General features: G+C 30.7%; 2 protein-coding genes across 2 annotated transcripts in view; one reads left to right on the plus strand and one right to left on the minus strand.

Annotated features, from left to right (window-relative positions):
* Window positions 1–22,745, minus strand: part of LOC107455364 (uncharacterized) — a 264,892-nt gene that overhangs the window by 157,517 nt on the left and 84,630 nt on the right. The window lies entirely within an intron of this gene.
* LOC147809322 (uncharacterized) lies at window positions 10,722–15,427 on the plus strand. The gene is made up of 3 exons (XM_087163808.1): window positions 10,722–12,107; window positions 14,669–15,197; window positions 15,278–15,427. The coding sequence occupies exons 1-3, from the start codon at window positions 12,089–12,091 to the stop codon at window positions 15,342–15,344; spliced, it is 615 nt and encodes a 204-aa protein (XP_087019934.1). The 5' UTR covers window positions 10,722–12,088; the 3' UTR covers window positions 15,345–15,427.

Here is a 22,745-nt window from a genome sequence, read left to right on the forward strand (position 1 = left end):
TAAAATAAAAAATTCTTTAAAAATATCAAAATCAATCAAAATTTAGATCAAAAACAAATCAAAAATTATAGCATATATATAAAATGCAAACTTATAGCATTATTAGCAGCAAAAAATAAGATGAACAATACACCGTTAGTGCTAGGGAATAACGGTATTTTAATATCACGATACATCACCAAGAAATATCGCTATTTTACGTTATATCACAATAATTAGCAAATCAATATATTTACATTAATCAATATTTTTATAACTTTAACAAAAATTATCAACGCTCACTTATTTAATTGGGTAAACTATAGCCTACGTAACAGATCGTGTTATTCCTACTAAATTTAACTAGTAAACAGCATTTTCTGCGAACCTGATTTCTAGCAACAAGTAAAAGCATCAAACGAAGTGTCTTGTTTATAAGTCGCTACTCGCCAGGTTGAAACTGTATTAGTCTAGTTCCTTTGGAAATAATTTATATTGTTGTTTTACCGAAGTTTATGAATTTAGTAAACATATTTAAAACTCATTTTATTAATTAAACTAAAAGGTAAATGTTATTCCTAGTAGGTGAAAGTAGTTGTGCTTTTTTCATATTATACCCAATTATCAATTATGATCACATCACGTGATTTTGGCACAGCAATCAATGTAATTGAAGGACAAATTGTAAAGCTACATTATGAATCTTTCAACATTATCTGTCCTTACAGCAGTTAATAATTTAACAAAATTTCTTGGAAGGAAAAAAAAACATAAATAACTGATGTTGGCATTACCATGAAATACCTAATACTTGTCTTATCGTATTCTATATATATAGTAGATAAAATTGCGATATTATCGCATTCAATAACTATCGTCATCGACAACAAGACATTATCAAACTATATTTATCATTGTCATAATATTCGAGAGAAAAAGGATTTTTAAAAAAGAGAATAGTTTCAAAATTAAGAGAATTTTCAAATTTGAGACCATTTCCAAAGCAAATTTCATTGAAATTTTGATCAAAAGTAGGTTGATGCAGTAAAAATATATAATTTATAACATGCATGATAATAGTGCGACATAGTCAAAGTAAGCCAGCATGAATGATGCGAAATAAACTTTAAACATTTTAATGAAATAAATATCAGACTAATAAATAAAATAATGAAATAAATATTATATTATATAATTTCTAACTCGGTATTTTTACGTTGCACGAAATAGAAAAATTCTCTTTTCAATTTTACCTTAACATATTAAAAAAGTTCTTCTCAAAATAAGTTACACGAGAATAAGTTTTATGTATACTGTCGCTTTTCAGCAGACAAAATACACGAAAACCGTATTAATATACAACTAGTGGCATCATAGACAACAAACACAAGAGTAGCAAACGATTTTTTGACAGAGCCATTTTTTTCTAAAGAAAACTAAATAATAAAGAACACTTAAAATAAATTGTATAATATTTATCATTCTCCTTGGATATGAAGTTGCGAGTTTTATTTAATTCACTACTCCATTTTGCTTTCCTTTATTAAAAAGTATAAATTTAAAAAAAAAAAAAAACAATGCCGGAACTGCAAAAACGGATGAAGTGTTCTTAATCTCGTTTAAATGCTGGATTAAATCTTCGCGTGAAAAGAAACCTTAGCCGTACCTCCTTTATACTTAGAAAATGAGGAGTAGCTTTTTATCAAATTATTTACATCACATTTAGTTCCCTTGCAAGAGTAAGTAATCGATTGAAATGAAAATGGTAATTTAATTATAAGGAAGAATTCGGTGGAAAAAAGGCAGTTAAAGCTGGAGGGAAAAAAAGAGAAAATAAGAAAGAAAGAAAATATTTTTTAACCGGTCACAAATTGATGACTATGCACAAATAATTGAAACATTTTTTGAAAGGTTTAATAAACATGGTTTCTAAATAAAATCTGAAACGATAAACGCTAATATTAGTGGATTTAGTTAATACAAAACTAAGTGGATTATTATTTTCTTCCCCTTATTATTTTTTTTCACATTGCCTGATGGAGGTCCAAATTGGTCATTGATAACTATACCATTTAGGGACATTAGTTAGGATATCATAACACAAATTGAAATTTTTTGGTTAATTTTTTGAGAGTAATTCTAAGCACTTATTAAACAAATGGTATTTGTCAATTAACCATACAAAAAAAAAGCTGCAAGTTTTTTAATGCCTATTAATTAGCTTTATTGATGAGCTTAAATGCTAAAAATAATAGTCACTATTAAGAGTCCCCATCAAGGATAAGGTTTCTAATTCTTTCAAGTTAATTTGCAGAGAATTATATGAACGTAATTTATTAAGTAAATTAATATATTTATTTGATTTTATGCAATAAAATTTGTTTAATAAACCAAATTAGAAATTTTTTAATAACGTAAGTATTTTTAAAAGTTTTTCTAAGTCCATGTTTTAAAATTACTTAAACCTTAAATTTAAAATTTAGTAACTTAACTGAATGGAACACATTTCATTGAAAATAATAAAACGAAAAAGAATTAAAAAAATTTGTTAATTCCTTATTTTATTCCCAATATTATTAAAAAAATTAATTTAAGGAATTAATTTTTTTAATTCTTTTTCGTTATATAACGAAATTGAAAATAATAAAACGAAAAAGAATTAAAAAAATTAGTTAATTCCTTATTTTATTCCCAATATTATTAAAAAAATTAATTTAAGGAATTAATTAATTTTTTTAATTCTTTTTCGTTATAAAAGGAAATTGAAAATAATAAAACGAAAAAGAATTAAAAAAATTAGTTAATTCCTTATTTTATTCCCAATATTATTAAAAAAATTAATTTAATGGATAAATTAATTTTTTTAATTCTTTTTCGTTTTATTATTTTCAATGAAATGTGTTCTATTCAGTTAAATTACTAAATTTTAAATTTAAGTATTTTTCATCTTCATACATTCATATTCTTATGAGTCTCTTAAATCGACATAGAATAAATATAATTTCTTTCACCTTACAGGCCAAATTCTATTCCAATGGATTTATTTTGAAAAATTACTCGAATTCACAAATTCAAACAAACAAACGCCAATTCAACAATACGTTCAACATTTTCCTTCAGCTATTAGTTAATTCAAAATAAACTAGCGGCTGATAATTGAACCAGCTGATAATGATTGTACACAAGTACACATCATTATTTCGATGGTATAAATGAATTTCAAGAAATAAAATGAATCATAGCATCAAATTTTCAAACTCAACAATACTTCAAACTAATGATCAAAACGACAGTAACAACAAAATATTAAATGCAAAGAATTTCTGAATAATTGTCAACACACTTTATAACAGAAAGAAATAAATTGGATAAAATACAATATATTAAATATATTCCCCACTCAGATTCAGAATTACTTTTTTTTTTACGAACATGCATTTGATTTTTAACAATCCGATAAAACATGCCGATTTAAAAGAGTATCAGACGGTAAATAAAAAGAATCAAAAAGTGAAGGGGGACATCTAAAGAAAACTTCTTTTTCAAAAAGGATTTGAAGCAAAGTAATAAAAGCATTACGAGATCATGATGAAAAGCACTCCAGTTACTTTTTACTCCTTTTTTTTTTTCAAAATTGAAGAGGTTTTATCTGATAAATTTAAACAAAATATATTTTTAGTAACATTTGAATATGTTTGCACATGAAGATCTGAATAAAACAAGATGTCTGCGAGTAAAATTACTTTTCAGCAAATTTAGAAAAGAAAATATTTTCTAATTTATTCTGCATTAATATAAAAAAACATATATACATTGTTGGAAAGAAAAAAAATTAAGCCATCTCAGTTTTGCATAAATATCATAAGATGAAAATTAAAATCAATGTTCTTAGTTTTATACTAATTACTTACTTGAAAACATGTTTTAAAAATTAAACATTTTTGATAAATTTTTTTAAAAGAAATACGATTACATTAAAAAATGTATTATATTAAGAGCCAGTTTTAGCCAAAGTTACAAGAAGAGTGCCCCTGGCATCTTGTTCTGACCATTTTTTATGTTCTTACAGAAAACGGGGAAAATGACTTTAATTTCATTGAATTTAATTTTTCATTGAAATAATTGTAAAATGTGAGATTTTATGTACAGTAAAAGCTTCAAGTACAGAGCCTAATCCAAGTTGCATATAGTTTGTCTACTGTAAGAACTCCCCTTGCAACAAAGTCTGAGGTCGTCTGCTGCTATGGAAACAAGAATAGCACATTTTAGAGAGGGTAGCTTCTCTTCACTCTAGGGTACTAACACGGTAAACTGAAGAAAAAGATTCCAGAGTCAAAACCTGTCCTAAATAATGATCCCACACCCCTACTTGAAATAGTTATACCTCGTTACCATAGTCACCGCCATGGGTCCAGATGAATGGCTAGGGGAGTTCTTACTTTAGACAAACTATATGATTCTACACAACTGAAAAACCTCGACGATAAACAAATCTGACAAATGAATTCAACTTTCAAAAATTAAAATAGCAATTAATAAATCTCTGTACAGAATAGAATGGTAAACAGAGAACAATATTAAAAAACTAAAGCTTCCAGTTAAAGGCCAGGATTTTATTTTAGGGGAAAATTTTTAGGTACTTAAGCTAATGATGGATATACGAAAGGAAAAAGGAGCACAGGGCAATTGCTGAGCTAAAATTTGTAATTAAAGTAATTTCAGATGTTGCTCATTTCCATTTGCGAAAACCTTATAAAAAGCTTTTTCATATAGTCTTTTGGAAGTTATTCGCTTAAAGATAAAATAACACATTGGTAATCAGGGGTCTGTTTAGAAGAAATTTGGGTCCGTTAACGGACCCTTCACAAAATATCTTTTCATAAAAACGGACCCTTCACAAAATATTTTAACTTAAAAACGGACCCTTCACAAAATGATTTTTCTTTTAATCGGACCCTTCACAAATTTGTTTATCTGCATTATTATTTTGTTAATCGAATAAACCCTTTTCAGGGCAGAAAACAAGAAATATGGATGTAAACGAATTAAGTTTTGTCTTCGGCAGACGATTCTTCCATTATTCGTCCGAAATGAATATTCTGCATTCAGCAGTATAGGCTAAATACCAAATATTTGTATGTTGCATCTCTAATTTAGAAACAGCAATTGTTGTTTATTTTTTAAAATTTAATTTTTTTAATTATAATTTTACAGTGTTGAGCATAATCTTCTATGTCTTTACAATTTAAAAACTCCGTGAAAAAATTTTTTTTGCAATAACGGACCCTATTTGCACAAACTCATAAAAGCGGACCCTGGTTGAAAGAATGTCAGTAATATTTTCACAATTTCACGAAAAACGGACCTTTCACAAAATGTCTGGACAGACCCCTGCTAATACAGTGATTAAAAAGAATTTCAGACATATTTTTATTTGTAAGGCATTTGTATATTTGTAATGTATGAAATAAATTTAAAAAAAGCATATTTTTAAAATTAATGACATATTTCCAAATGGTTTTAGAAAATTATTTTAAAAATTAATAAATGTCCATTTATTAATTTGATTTCTTTTTCCAGCCAGTTAACACTTTTGAAACATGTGTAGTGAGGTTTTTTCTGTTCATTTTTTATTTTTATTTTTTTTTGTTCGCAAAGATTTAAAAATATTTATAAATTACGGTTAGCAATACGTGAAGGCAGTTTTAAAGGATAATAATGTGAAACCATAGCAATTTTTTTTTCAATTTTATCATATGAGATGTATGAGAAATATAATTACAGATGTATGAGAAAAAGATTCGTGGGTTGAATTGAATATAAAGTTTCGCACGGAATTAACAGTTGGATGCGGTAATATTTATCTAAATTCCAGGTAAAGCAAAAACAGGACATTAAACGATGAAAGCTATGTCCTGAGAAAAACAAAAGGAGAAAATAGAACAAGAAAACAAAAGGATAAATGTTTTTAAAAACTAGTCTTCGATAGATGACAAAGGTTAATTTCTTGTATAATTAATGTTTTTGTCAGTTCATTTAACTCTATTCACGTAAACGATTGATTTAAATATTGTTTAAAGAATGGTTAAAAATTTGATGATTTAGGTGTCCATAACATTGCCTTCACGTTTTACGAATCCAAATATTATCGAAGACTGCAGTAGATGCAAGAATTATATTTGGTATTGATACGATTTGTCTTGAAACTGATTCGGATGATTAGATCCGAATAATTTGATTCGGATCAACTGATTGGAATCAGTAAATGATTTCAATCAATTCATTTAAATTAGTAAACAATTAAAAATAAACAAATTAAAATCAGTTAATGACTTTAATAAATTAGGGATTGGTCGAAACTCAATATAAGGGATAAACACTATCCGAGATGCTAGAAGCTGTGTTGGACGTAAAAACAAAAGAAAGAGGAAACAAAACAAAATTAAATTTTTTAAAAAAAGTGCACCAGACTGAACCAAAGAAAAAGTGCACCATAGTGCACCAAAGAAAAACAAAAAATTTCTTTAGCTGAATGTTAATTCCATGAGGAAAATAAGACCTGCTCAGCCAGCAAATTTCACTTTTGCATTCTTCACATAAGAAAAACGTTTAAATAAGGACTATTTCAGCTTTTTTAAATTATAATAATGCTCATAAATTCCACGATCCAAAAGATTAAAAAAAAAAAAATAATAAAAAACTCCAGCACTATAAACAACCCTCTCAAAAAATTTTTTTGCATTAAATGGGTCGAAAATTCTCGAATACAATCGAAATATTAATTACTTTTAATTAAGACTATTTCGAGAAAGGCAAACGATTTCGGAAACAAAATAAGAGCGAAGCGCAAACGATTTTCAAAACAAAGCTGTTTTGAATTACAACTATGAACTTTTCAAAGATAAAAAAAACATGCTGTGCATTTTATCAGAGGGTTGCAGAGCAGCGTAAGAAAATAGGTATTCTTATCTGCATACCACCTTCCTATCAACTTCTGTGCGCTCCACTGGTAATCGCTCCCGCATGAATTCGAAATCCATTACATTTCTAAAAGAATATGCGTGAAGTTTTCGTGTTTTAGTTTTCTGGTAGTGGCAACAGGCATGCACTGAAATATATGCTATTCAGAACACGTATTAAGGAAAATACCGGTTTCTTTTTAGGTATATATAATTTCAGATCATTGAAGGATATTACGTTTCAAATTTAACCAGACATGAACGGTAAATAATGACAATCGAGCTCTATCAATGCACGTTGTTTTGATATTGAATTTATTTTTAGAATTAAACAAAATTAGATGATCAACCAATCAAATGATTCCACTTAGAACTAGAAAAGTTCCCTACATAACATGACGTATATCGAAAACCACATGCTTTTATATCTAAACAGCCATTGGTCTTTACTTATAAGTTTAAGAAAGAAATTTTATAAATTATTAGAATCTTAATACAGTAGGACGCCGATTTACAGGATTGTCTAATCATCCGTATCGTTCAAAGACTATTTTTCCTACCTTCTTCCCCCCCCCCCCCAAAAAAAATCGCAAAACATTTTTTTTTTATTCCTTTGACGGGGCAATATATGAAAGGGGTGAAAAAATTTCCTTTGTTCCTAGTTTCTGACTCGGCACCGGACGTAAAGAACCTTTTGTTCTTTACGCCCAGTTTCAATGTGGGTGGCAAATAGTAGTTTCTAATAAATAAATAAAAAATTCAAATTACGACTTTTAAATACGCCATTTTTAATGTACTATAAGAGGCATTTGTACAATTGCCAATCCTAAACCTGGAAAAATTGTGAAGGGAAATTTCTTTAAAACATTTTCATAACCGTTTATTAAAATTGTCCAATTACCCGAATTTTTTGTTATTCCGGATCAGGTTCGGTTCCGATTGATCTGAATAATCGGCTCAAATGAGAATGAATATTCTAGTATTGTATGGAATTCTAGTATTCTATGACGATATATGGTTTCTGTAGGATATATTGATGCTGGAGAACATGGTGAAAGTACATTCTAACATAAAGATAATTGTTAAAATGCTAATACACGAGTGAGAAAGAGTGCTCTATGGGTGAAAAATGGTTTTTGTAAAAAAAATATTGTTATTGAAGAACATTCCAAATAAAAATAATTGTTAGAATGTTAAAACAAATAAAAAAGAGTGGATGAAATATGATTTCTGAGGGAAAATATTGTTATTGGAGAACATAGTACAAGAACATGCTAAACGAGTTTTGGGATGGGAATTGACAATTTTCTGGTTTGAGAACATGTAATGATCAATTCTTAAACATAGAAAAAAATTATTCCACTAAGCATTTTTAAACAGGTTTTTGTTCACTTTAGAACTTTCTAATGTTTCCCTACATTTTAAATGTGATTAAAACTAAATTCTTCTACTAAATTCATTAATTTAATAATAATCTTTTCTTTTCATTATTTATATTATGGTCTGGTTTTTTTCCGGGGGGGAGGGGGGGTTGCTAGATATTTAAAGCGCACAAATATAAAATATTTTACAAGGGAATAAATTACGTAATAAAATATACGTTTAATAACCTCTAGAAAATTTAGTACTTATCGGTTATAAGGACCATGCGTAAACGACTGCTTTTCGCCAAAAAGAACATTGATCCCAGCAACCGAATAGAACAAAATTTTAATAACACAATGCATTGTCAAATAATATCGATATTTAACAATATGTCGCATCTTTACATGCTGCAGCACTAGAATGGAAACTATTTACTTCTGTCTGGTTTATATTTATCCAGGGGTCTGTCCAGACATTTTGTGAAGGGTCCGTTTTTGTAAAATTGTGAAAAAATTACTCGTAATTTGTGAATATAAAATAAACGTTAAGCCACATTCTTTCAACCAGGGTCCGCTTTTGTGAATTTGTGCAAATAGGGTCCGCTACAGCAACAACAAAAAAATTTTCAATGAGTTTTTAAATTGTAAAGACATACAAGATTATGCTCAACACTGTAAAATTATAATTAAAAAAATTAAATTTTAAAAAATAAACAGCAATTGCAGCTACTAAATTAGCGATACAACTTTCAAATATTTGGCAGGGGTCTGTTTAGAAGAAATTTGGGTCCGTTAACGGAACCCTTCACAAAATATCTTTCCATAAAAACGGACCCTTCACAAAATATTTTAACTTAAAAACGGACCCTTCACAAAATGATTTTTCTTTTAATCGGTCCCTTCACAAATTCGTTAATCTTCATTATTATTTTGTTAATCGAATAAACCCGTTCCAGGACAGAAAACAAGAAAGATGGATGTAAACGAATTAAGTTTTGTCTTCGGCAGACGATTCTTCCATTATTTGTCCGAAATTAATATTCTGCGTTCTGCAGTATAGGCTAAATACCAAATATTTGTATGTTGCATCTCTAATTTAGAAGCAGCAATTATTGTTTATTTTTTAAAATTTAATTTTTTTAATTATAATTTTACAGTGTTGAGCATCATCTTGTATGTCTTTACCAGGGTTGGAGTTTTTGTCCGCAAAAAGGGTTTTTTGCCAGGACAGTGGCAAAAACCTGGTAAAAACCGGCAAAAACTGGCAAAAACCGGCAAAAACCAAATTATCTAAATTGCTGATTAAATATTATTACAAAATACTTGAAACAAATTTAAATCATTAACAAGGAATAATAATTTTGATACATTACATGAAAAAAATTATTTTTAACATATTAATAATTAATATAAGGGTAATAATTTTTAAAAGATTGAAAGTTTTTGACCTCTTTTCATTTTAGAATCCTCAAATAAATGTTTTTTTTACAAATAAATAAATATTGTTTGTATAATATTATTATTTATTATAAAAAATTATTATTTGTACAATAATTAACTACACATGTTGATAGATATTTTATGCTTTAAATTATAGTTATATTAATTTAAAATAAGTTCATTTCACTGGAAAAAAGAGAATAATCACAAATTTTCCAATCAATAATGTTTTAAAAACTACTAAAATGATATATTATTACATTATGATTTAATAATGGAATAATAATTTTGCTAATTGTTTTATAATTATTTATATTCATAGTATATATTTCAATTTTAGGAATAATTTTGTATCAAAAATTTGTTTTTGTCCTCTCATCTTGGAAAATATAGGTTTTTGCCAATTTGCTTGGCAAAAACCTGTTTTTGCCAGGACGGTTTTTACCGGTATTTACCATGGTTTTTTCCACCTGCGGCAAAATCTTGCCAACCCTGGTCTTTACAATTTAAAAACTCCTTGAAAAAGTTTTTTTTTTTTTTTGCAATAACGGACCCTATTTGCACAAATTCATAAAAGCGGACCCAGGTTGAAAAAATGTGAATAATTTTTTCACAATTTCACGAAAAACGGACCTTTCACAAAATGTCTGGACAGACCCCTGTTTGGTATTTAGCCTATACTGCTAAACGCAGAATATTCATTTCGGACGACTAAAGGAAGAAGCGTCTGCCGAAGACAAAATTTAGTTCGTTTACATCTGTCTTTCTCCCCCCCCCCCTTCCTGGGAAGGGTTTATTGATTAACAAAACAATGAATATAAACAAATTTGTGAAGGGTCCGATTAAAAGATAAATTATTTTGTGAAGGGTCCGTTTTTAAGTTAAAATATTGTGTGAAGGGTCCGTTTTTATGAAAAGATATTTTGTCAGGGTCCGTTAACGGACCCAAATTTTTTCTAAACAGACCCCTGCTAACTGATTTTTTTTTTAATTTTCCTAAAAATGAATGAAATGCTGAGAATGTTTGAAATCACCCTACAAACGGAAGATAAAGATATACATTTAATAAGTAAAAGAAATAAAAATACGATAAAATTATAACGAAAAATAATGTCATAGTTCGTATGGTAACAATTATTTAACAATCAAATGTTGACCTTGAAATCAAAATTTGACTTCGTCTAGACTACTTCAAAAGCCAGGAAGTTCCGATAATTAAAAAAAATAATAATAATAAGTTCAACACTATACTCAACACCGATCGAACGATCCTCTCTATATTTTTCGATTTTTTAAAACAGATGCGAATCAACAATTCCCATGAAACTACTAATCACAAACGCGCGAAAAAACACTCCCAATCTCAAAATAATGAGAAAACTAAGAGAATAAAATCCCATCACAGAACCAAAACGGAACTGTTCGAATATCCATCCACTTGCGGGGGAGGGTGCACTGCATTGTCATCCACCCTCCATCCAGTTTCAGAGATCACGAGTCGAAGAGCTCTCTGTTCAATGAAGAGGGGAAATCGTCGTGACTCACGTCACGTGACCGGCGGTTTATATGCTTGACTGAAAACTTCATGAATGGAGAGCGGGAAAGAAAATAGTTCTACTTTTCTTCAATTTTTCCCCCTCCTATCAAATATCATGCGGTCCACAATTGCATAACAAGCAAGAAACTACGAGCGATTTCAACTTAACTGCATCCGACTTGCTGTCTATATTCTAGACCAGTGGTTATCAACTGGCGGCCCGCGAAGCCTTTTTTTTTGTGGCCCGCGAACTAAAATATATTAGTTTTCATTTTTTTACGGACTATTTTCGTAAAAAGTCTATATGGGCTTAAAATACTTTTCTTTCGCTAAAAAAAAAAATCTCGTTTCTGTGAAATTAAACATACCAACGGTGCAAAAAAAATATTTTCTCAGGTTTTGCACCCAAGAAAATATTATTATTTGTAATTCAATACTTTTGTTTTGAATAACTTGATTAAATTCTGACAGTAATATTTAATGTTCCTTCAAACATAAAATTGTCCTATATAAAATTTTGACTAAGTTGCGGCCCGCAATTTGACTGGTGCTTTTAATTGTGGCACCCGGCCTCATGTAAGTTTGGAAACCCCTGTTCTAGACCATAAAATGAATAAGAAAAGAAACGATAGCCATTAGACAGACTAGTTCAAAAATATTTAACTAGCAATTATTTTTTTTAAAATTCATAATCTTATTCTACCTTATAATTTGTTGCAGAGAATGGTGTGTTAGCGTCTGCTACAAGGACTAATCTGATAGTGTCCGTTACGGGGAACAATTACATCTTGCCTATTACGGGGACAGATATGATAGTGTCTGTTACAGGTAATCATCCAATAGTGTCTGTTACAGAGAATCATCCAATAGTGTCTGTTACAGGGAATCATCCAATAGTGTCTGTTACAGGGAATCATCCAATAGTGTCTGTTACAGGGAATCATCCAATAGTGTCTGTTACAGGGAATCATCCAATAGTGTCTGTTACAGGGAATCATCCAATAGTGTCTGTTACAGGGAATCATCCAATAGTGTCTGTTACAGGGAATCATCCAATAGTGTCTGTTACAGGGAATCATCCAATAGTGTCTGTTACAGGGAATCATCCAATAGTGTCTGTTACAGGGAATCATCCAATAGTGTCTGTTACAGGGAATCATCCAATAGTGTCTGTTACAGGGAATCATCCAATAGTGTCTGTTACAGGGAATCATCCAATAGTGTCTGTTACAGGGAATCATCCAATAGTGTCTGTTACAGGGAATCATCCAATAGTGTCTGTTACAGGGAATCATCCAATAGTGTCTGTTACAGGGAATCATCCAATAGTGTCTGTTACAGGGAATCATCCAATAGTGTCTGTTACAGGGAATCATCCAATAGTGTCTGTTACAGGGAATCATCCAATAGTGTCTGTTACAGGGAATCATCCAATAGTGTCTGTTACAGGGAATCATCCAATAGTGTCTGTTACAGGGAATCATCCAATAGTGTCTGTTACAGGGAATCATCCAATAGTGTCTGTTACAGGGAATCATCCAATAGTGTCTGTTACAGGGAATCATCCAATAGTGTCTGTTACAGGGAATCATCCAATAGTGTCTGTTACAGGGAAACATCCAATAGTGTCTGTTACAGGGAAACATCCAATAGTGTCTGTTACAGGGAAACATCCAATAGTGTCTGTTACAGGGAAACATCCAATAGTGTCTGTTACAGGGAAACATCCAATAGTGTCTGTTACAGGGAATCATCCAATAGTGTCTGTTACAGGGAATCATCCAATAGTGTCTGTTACAGGGAATCATCCAATAGTGTCTGTTACAGGGAATCATCCAATAGTGTCTGTTACAGGGAATCATCCAATAGTGTCTGTTACAGGGAATCATCCAATAGTGTCTGTTACAGGGAATCATCCAATAGTGTCTGTTACAGGGAATCATCCAATAGTGTCTGTTACAGGGAATCATCCAATAGTGTCTGTTACAGGGAATCATCCAAGTGTCTGTTACAGGGAATCATCCAAGTGTCTGTTACAGGGAATCATCCAATAGCGTCTGTTACAGGGAATCATCCAATAGCGTCTGTTACAGGGAATCATCCAATAGCGTCTGTTACAGGGAATCATCCAATAGCGTCTGTTACAGGGAATCATCCAATAGCGTCTGTTACAGGGAATCATCCAATAGCGTCTGTTACAGGGAATCATCCAATAGCGTCTGTTACAGGGAATCATCCAATAGCGTCTGTTACAGGGAATCATCCAATAGCGTCTGTTACAGGGAATCATCCAATAGCGTCTGTTACAGGGAATCATCCAATAGCGTCTGTTACAGGGAATCATCCAATAGCGTCTGTTACAGGGAATCATCCAATAGCGTCTGTTACAGGGAATCATCCAATAGCGTCTGTTACAGGGAATCATCCAATAGCGTCTGTTACAGGGAATCATCCAATAGCGTCTGTTACAGGGAATCATCCAATAGCGTCTGTTACAGGGAATCATCCAATAGCGTCTGTTACAGGGAATCATCCAATAGCGTCTGTTACAGGGAATCATCCCATAGCGTCTGTTACAGGGAATCATCCCATAGCGTCTGTTACAGGGAATCATCCCATAGTGTCTGTTACAGGGAATCATCCAATAGTGTCTGTTACAGGGAATCATCCAATAGTGTCTGTTACAGGGAATCATCCAATAGTGTCTGTTACAGGGAATCATCCAATAGTGTCTGTTACAGGGAATCATCCAATAGTGTCTGTTACAGGGAATCATCCAATAGTGTCTGTTACAGGGAATCATCCAATAGTGTCTGTTACAGGGAATCATCCAATAGTGTCTGTTACAGGGAATCATCCAATAGTGTCTGTTACAGGGAATCATCCAATAGTGTCTGTTACAGGGAATCATCCAATAGTGTCTGTTACAGGGAATCATCCAATAGTGTCTGTTACAGGGAATCATCCAATAGTGTCTGTTACAGGGAATCATCCAATAGTGTCTGTTACAGGGAATCATCCAATAGTGTCTGTTACAGGGAATCATCCAATAGTGTCTGTTACAGGGAATCATCCAATAGCGTCTGTTACAGGGAATCATCCAATAGCGTCTGTTACAGGGAATCATCCAATAGCGTCTGTTACAGGGAATCATCCAATAGCGTCTGTTACAGGGAATCATCCAATAGCGTCTGTTACAGGGAATCATCCAATAGCGTCTGTTACAGGGAATCATCCAATAGCGTCTGTTACAGGGAATCATCCAATAGCGTCTGTTACAGGGAATCATCCAATAGCGTCTGTTACAGGGAATCATCCAATAGCGTCTGTTACAGGGAATCATCCCATAGTGTCTGTTACAGGGAATCATCCAATAGTGTCTGTTACAGGGAATCATCCAATAGTGTCTGTTACAGGGAATCATCCAATAGTGTCTGTTACAGGGAATCATCCAATAGTGTCTGTTACAGGGAATCATCCAATAGTGTCTGTTACAGGGAATCATCCAATAGTGCCTTTTACAGGGAATCATCCAATAGTGCCTTTTACAGGGAATCATCCAATAGTGTCTTTTACAGGGAATCATCCAATAGTGTCTTTTACAGGGAATCATCCAATAGTGTCTTTTACAGGGAATCATCCAATAGTGTCTTTTACAGGGAATCATCCAATAGTGTATTTTACAGGGAATCATCCAATAGTGCCTTTTACAGGGAATCATCCAATAGTGCCTTTTACAGAGAATCATCCATTAGTGCCTTTTACAGGGAATCATCCAATAGTGCCTTTTACAGGGAATCATCCAATAGTGCCTTTTACAGGGAATCATCCATTAGTGCCTTTTACAGGGAATTACCCAATAGTGTCTTTTACAGGGAATTATCCAATAATGTCTTTTACAGGGAATTATCCAATAATGTCTTTTACAGGGAATTATCCAATAATGTCTTTTACAGGGAATTATCCAATAATGTCTTTTACAGGGAATTATCCAATAGTGTCTGTTATAAGAAATTATCCAAGTCTGTTAAAGGGAATTATCCAATAAGGTTTCTCGAACGCTAATAGAAAACCTATCGATTTAGCGCCTCTATACATTCAACGATAAAACAATTGAATCCCTCCCAATAAAAAAGACAATTTCAATAAAAATCACCTACTTACGACTTAGAAATATTATTTTAAATAATTTATCAATAATAAATCGATCAATAATAACCAAATTACTAAAAAAAATTAATAAAATATTTTTAAATTATGGAGCCTTATTCACACTTGAACAATTTTTTTAAAGCACTCAAAATAGAATATTATACCAATTTGATTGATAAACATAATTAATAATTAACTTAATAGCTAACGCAATTAACTTATTAGCTAACTTTCTATAAAGCAAAAGTTTTTTAACTTTTAAATAATAAAATTAAAGAACAAAGAAAATTCAAATGATATTTACTGCTAGTGCGAGATACTAAAAAAAGCATTCTGCATCCTGTTTACACGATTCGAAAACTGTCTGAAGTTCTTAGCCAAAAAGAGCACAGAATCGAACTGCCTTATTTCTCCCTCCATATACAGATGGCCGGAAGCAAAAAGGCATAAGGGAGGGGTAAAAAAAAAGAACAAAAAAGCTTTTCATATTAAATCAATAATAGGCTATATAAGTCCTGACTTACGATTAAGTTCTCCGGAAAATGAAAAGAAATACGTTTGCTAAAACTATTTCGAAACAGGGTTTGTTGATTCAAATCATGATTTAAATCAAATGATTTTTTTTAAAAAATCATTGATTTAAAGCCACTGATTTTTTTTATGGTATTGATTTGAAAAGTTAAAAAAACAGTGTTTTAAATTATTGATACTTTTATTATTTTCTTTTCTTAGTTTTAAATGAAGAGCTGCATTAATTAATTTTTGTTAACAAAATTACTTTCTTTCTTAATGTGTGATAAATTCCAGCACATTTGAAATTACATTTTTAAAAATCTTTTGATACTTGAAATTGAAAAAAAAAAGATTAAAGTAAACATTCAATGCTATCTTAATATAGACTTGCATAGCTGCAAAAAGTAATTAATAAACATGAATTTTTTCTACATTATATTTCATTGGTGGAAAATGAATATTTCTACAGCTTGAGGTTACATTAAAAAGAAATTACCCTAATATGCCAAAAATAGAAGGAAAAAAAATGCTGATAAATTCAGATATTTCTTTCCTGATATAGTGTCATTCTTCCTCTTCAAATTCTTTCAAAGTCTATTTAAAGCAGTAGGGATATTAACTGGTAACAGGGCGCATGTTTACAGTATCTTTGTCAGACTTTCTATTTCATTACTGATTTCTTTATAAAGAAATTTTGTGAAAAAAAATTCCAATAGGTACGTAGATTTTTAAAAAAAATTTTTAGATTAAATATTTATTTATTTTTTGATGAATGACTACATTTATAAACACAATCTGTTCCATTTATTTTATCTTTTTAAAAATCAAGTGAAAGAAAAAGAAATCACAATTTCAAATTAAAATTATGGTTTGCTAATTGAAACTTTGTTTTAATAGTTAAAGTATTCATTAAATTCTCTATTTCATCTAGTCTTTAAATTTCAATCATGCATTTATTTCAAAATGGTTACTAAGCATTTAAAGCTATGTATTATAATGAAAAATTGTTTTAGGTAGCTAGATCTTCTAAAATATTGTTAAAATATTGTTTTAATATTAATTTAATTTTGATTACACATTTATAAAGTTTTTTTAATTCTAAATCAAAGTTCTTACAGTGTATTTGTATAAAAATCAAAAAAAAATCTGATTTAAATCAAAAAAATCCGATTTAAATTTAAAAAATATGACTCTTTGATTTTAAAAAAAAAAAATCAAAAAAAATCACAAACCCTGTTTCGAAATATGAAACATAGTTACAATTTTGATTAATTGTATAGATTGATTGATATTTTTCTCCAGCTGAGTGAATACTTTTTAGACATCCATAAAAGCTTCATAAATATATTTCATATATATTTTTACTTTGAGGGCAAAAAAAAATTATAAATAGTGCATAAAAAAATAGCGGAGTATTTTGTTTCAGCAGCTAATAATACTTAAAATTTGATAAACGATTTTATTTATTTATACCACAGAAAGTATTTACGCTATTTAAACGCTGTATCTCAGTTAACAAAGTCATCTCTACACATAATTAAAAATATAATAATAAATTAAAAACGTATTTTTAACATGCATCTGACAAGTAAAAGAACTTAAAAGTTCTGGGGTATGCGAAAAATTGCAAAATCAACAGCCTAATATTCTATCAATTAATTTTATGAATAAATTGATCAATTACTTATTTACAAAATTTTTTTTCATTTAATATCAATAATAATGTGCACACGATGTTCGTAAAAGTAGAAATATTTCTTAGAATACTACATTTGAAATTTAAACTTAAGGGTTTATTTGATTAACAAAACAATAAAGAAGATAAACAAATTTGTGAAGGGTCCGTTTTTATGAAAAGATATTTTGTGAAGGGTCCGTTAACGGACCCAAATTTCTTCTGGCAATTCGCTTACGGTAGCTGTCTCATATATTCAGAAACATTTCGGGATTTTTTTACATCCTCAGAAACAGCTATGAACTTCCCATTATCTACTAGTCGTCAAATACTGCTCCCGATCTCTTTGGCCTAAGATGCTCTTCTAATGCCAGAAAACTGCAAATAATTTACAGGCAACATAGTAAAATACCTCTCTAGGTCTTGTAATGAGCAGTTTCTATAGATCGTGGATTTCCTTTGCCCACCTTGCATAATGTTGCACGATGTGACTGATATTAAGTGATAGAATTGTGTTGGCAGAGCACGAACAGTAAATTTAAATATTTTCATAAAATATAGTACCATCTCGATACAGCAAACAGATAAAATAATTACTTATCACACAGCATAAACATATAAGGGTAACGTACATCACCGGGATATAGCGACAAAGTGAAGTCACTACTTTTAACAATACATGCCTTTTATACAAATTCAGTAAGGACACGCACACAAAATGACGTCACTAACGTTATCGGTGAAAGAAAATATACCTGTTGCCAACACTCGACTGATACTTAATTCTGTTAACTAAATATGCTCAGAGGAGTAATATACTACTACAACAATTTATAGTGCGCAAAGCCTTGCAGCAAATTGCAAAATGTGATCTTTAAATGTTAAATAATTAAAACCGATTGAAAAGGGGGAAATGTATGTTTTATACCTTAGTATAAAACACAGAAATGCTTGAAATTGATGTTTCTTTCGGGCGAGAAAAAAATAGATTTTAACATCAATAATAGAAAAGTCAAAAACTCTATATCACGAAATTTCTCTAATAATAACTTTGCTAATAATAATTAATAAAGACAATTAATCATTGTGGCTCAGGAGATAGAGCATTCACCTTCTAATGAGGTCCCAGGGTTCGAATCTCAGCGGCGGCTGGTTGATACGAATTCTACTCCCGACTCGCACCGACCACAGTGTTGACATAAAAACATTCTCAGTTGTAGACAGATCATAAGTTGAAGTCTCCTTGCGGTCGGACTGGCCGTGAGAGGTAATGCGGTTTTTCTCTCCACGTAATGCAAATGCGGGTTTTTTCCATCAAAAACTCCACGCAAGGCTAGTTTGTCTTAATGCTAGATACGGGAGTTTCCTTGGCTTTCGTGTTGGGTTCAAATTGCAAGGATAAAGGGTTGAACACTGAAAATTGAATTGAGGGTTGAACACTGAAACTCAGAATTGGGTTCGCTGTTCAACGCCGGTTGTTGTTGTGTGCCTGTTTAGGCAGAGGGTGCGATTGTTCTTGTTTTCCAGTGGCGCCATCTATGGCCAAGAATTCAACTTCTGCCATACGTCGCATCCGTTTATAGGGAGGACCCGTTCATACATCCACAGATCGTAATTTCGACCTGAATCAGAAAACGATCGATCTCCAATCCAGTACCCCCAGAGGTATTGATTTGTTATGGGAACATGGAGGACTTTTGCGACTCAACAGATTTAACGTGCATCAGTCACTTTACTACACGGAGAGTTTTTGGCAGGCTGGGTTCGAATCCATGAACTCTCGGACAAGGCCCAGTGCCTTACCGACCATGCTATCCCGGCCTCGTTCAACACAGGTTATAAAAAAAATACAGATATTATTTAATACAGAAAAATCTATCTCAATTTTTATCAAGGATTCGTGATTTTATTTGACTTACTACACAAGCAGACCTGCATATAAATATTCCAAACATAATCTCCATATCAATTGCACAAAAAAACTAAATATCTTCCGCACCAAGCCACCAAAAAGACTTCACGCCTCAAAGAACGCGCTCATCTCCAGAAACAGTTATGAAATAAAAATACTGCCAACCATCTCAATGGTGCAAAACGTGGAAAAGACGCTCTTTTAATGCCCCAAGAACTGCTAAAAAATTTAATCGGCAACATCCGTGAAACACATCTCTAGGTCTTGTAATAAGCAGTACCTATTGATCGTAGACTTCCTTTGCCTGCCATGCATAATGTAGCATGATGTGGCATTAGGTGATAAAATCATCGTGCGCAAAGCCTCACAGCAAATAGCAAAGGTTTGAGACTTTTAAATATTAAAAGAGGAGAAAGACTGCGCCTGTTTTTTTTTTTTTTTTTTATGACTTTACTTGAACACAAGCTGCGTAACTTCTCTGCTTTTGGAGCTTTAATAGCGCCATGGGATATCTCATTAATAAAAATAAATAATGCATGATTCGGCACCTTTTTTAGGAAGAGATTTTTATTCTATAGAAGCCAGTTTGAGGTTTCATTGTTTTTAACAAATAAAAGGGAAGAGGAAATTAATAAAATGGTAGACTATTATTACTGATTTCCTTCTTTGCTTTGGCATCGAACTTAAGTGGAAATGACAAATATTCCACAATTTTGTAAAGCAATACGATGCACAGCAAGAAAAAAACTTTGAAATGAAACGAAACTAGTGAGTTATATGTTTATTTCAATAGAAAAATTTAAAAAACTTTTTAATGTAAAAAAAAAATATATTATTACATTTTACGAGGAAAATTTTTTTTTCTTGTCATTGTTTTTGCAATAAAATATTGATTACAAAAAGGAGGGGAGATAAAACATTGACTGTAAGACGTAAGAGAAAAACGGGGGGGGGGGGATTTAAAAATTAGTTAATAGTTAAATTTGCACTGTTACACAGGATTTTACGAGAGAAGAGTTAAATGTTATTTATAACTTGTTTAATAACTTTTTATCTTGCCATGATATACTATCAGGGGTCTGTCCAGACATTTTGTGAAAGGTCCGTTTTTCGTGAAATTGTGAAAAAATTACTCACATTCTTTTAACCAGGGTCCGCTTTTATGAATTTGTGCAAATAGGGTCCGTTATTGCAAAAAAAATTTTTTTTCACGGAGTTTTTAAATTGTAAAGACATACAAGATTATGCTCAACACTGTAAAATTATAATTAAAAAATTTAAATTTTAAAAAATAAACAATAATTGCTGCTTCTAAATTAGAGATGCAACATACAAATATTTGGTATTTAGCCTACATTGCTGAACGCAGAATATTAATTTCGGACGAATAATGGAAGAATCGTCTGCCGAAGACAAAACTTAATTCGTTTACATCCATCTTTCTTGTTTTCTGCCCTGGAAAGGGTTTATTCGATTAACAAAATAATAATGAAGATAAACAAATTTGTGAAGGATCCGATTAAAAGAAAAATCATTTAGTGAAGGGTCCGTTTTTAAGTTAAAATATTTTGTGAAGGGTCCGTTTTTAAGTTAAAATAGTTTGTGAAGGGTCCGTTTTTATGAAAAGATATTTTGTGAAGGGTCCGTTAACGGACCCAAATTTCTTCTAAACAGACCCCTGACTATGCAACTATGTATTATTGTTGTTGCAGTATATACCTACAATTAAAAAAAAAAAAAATAGAAGCATCCTTTATAAAGGAAAATATCACGAAAATATTTGTTTCATTAACCCTCCAAGTATAAAGAATCTAGACGAAACTGTAAAAAAATTTCCATTTGCAGATCAAATTTTTTTTTAAATAACACGAGAAGAAAACTATGCTTTGTCGCACCAGTTTAAAATTCGAAAAAGCTGGAATCAGAGAAATAACGATCAATTTCCTTTTACTGAAATATGCACCTTTTGGGGGGGGGGGGTATACGCACCTTTTTAGTGTTGTACTTACGTGATCTGTAGATCTGTCCCAAACATTTTACCTTGGGAAAAAATAAGTCTTTGTTATAACTTAACATATTGACCAGACCTTCAACTAGAAATAGGAGTTTTGATTTAAAATTACATTCTAACCGGAGGCTTAAGTTCAGGCAGGTAATAATTTTCAAGCAAATATTCTTTATAGAATCTTTGTCCTAATCTCTACTTCATTATTTTAGAGAATTTTCTTGTATAGATCAGTTCCTTTAGCACATGTAGAAAAAAGTAAACGACGACCAGAATTATAACGTAATTTATATCGTGAAGAAATATCGATGCTCTGTTGTATATCGCAATATGTTTCAGGTTAATTTACATTAGTTTTGCATAGGTCGATAATTTCCGCACCCAAATGAAATTTATCAACACTCACAATATCGTATTCAATAATTATTGTTATCAATTATAATTAGAAGAAGAATTCAATAATTATTGTTATCACTTATAATTAGAAGAATTCAATAATTATTGTTATCAATTATAATTAGAAGAATTCAATAATTATTGTTATCAATTATAATTAGAAGAAGAATTCAATAATTATTGTTATCAATTATAATTAGAAGAATTCAATAATTATTGTTACCAATTATAATTAGAAGAATTCAATAATTATTGTTATCAATTATAATTAGAAGAATTCAATAATTATTGTTATCAATTATAATTAGAAGAAGAATTCAATAATTATTGTTATCAATTATAATTAGAAGAAGAATTCAATAATTATTGTTATCAATTATAATTAGAAGAATTCAATAATTATTGTTATCAATTATAATTAGAAGAATTCAATAATTATTGTTATCAATTATAATTAGAAGAAGAATTCAATAATTATTGTTATCAATTATAATTAGAAGAATTCAATAATTATTGTTAATTATACTAAGTAGAATCTTTGTCCCAGCCCCCACTTCAAACTTTATTTTACAGAATTTTCTTGTATATCAGCTCCTTTAGCAAAGGTAGAAAAAGGAAAAGCGATCAGAATTTCAATGTAATTTATATCGCCAACTAATATCGATACTTCGTTACATATCACAATTTGCTACAGGTTAATCAATTTACATTATTTTTTACATTAGTCGACTTCATCAACCAAATGAAAATTATCAACACTCACAATAATATAGTATTCAATAATCATTGTTATCATTTATACACGTATTTGAT

Source organism: Parasteatoda tepidariorum, chromosome 5 (genome assembly GCF_982258835.1).
Source record: "Parasteatoda tepidariorum strain Cologne lab strain chromosome 5, Ptep-v5.0, whole genome shotgun sequence".
Classification (NCBI taxonomy): Eukaryota; Metazoa; Arthropoda; class Arachnida; order Araneae; family Theridiidae; genus Parasteatoda; species Parasteatoda tepidariorum.

Coding starts and splice junctions, on each gene's coding strand:
- LOC147809322 (XM_087163808.1), top strand. Junction 15,198..15,277: donor ACAGGGAATTATCCAATAAT/GTCTTTTACAGG, acceptor ATTATCCAATAG/TGTCTGTTATAAGAAATTAT.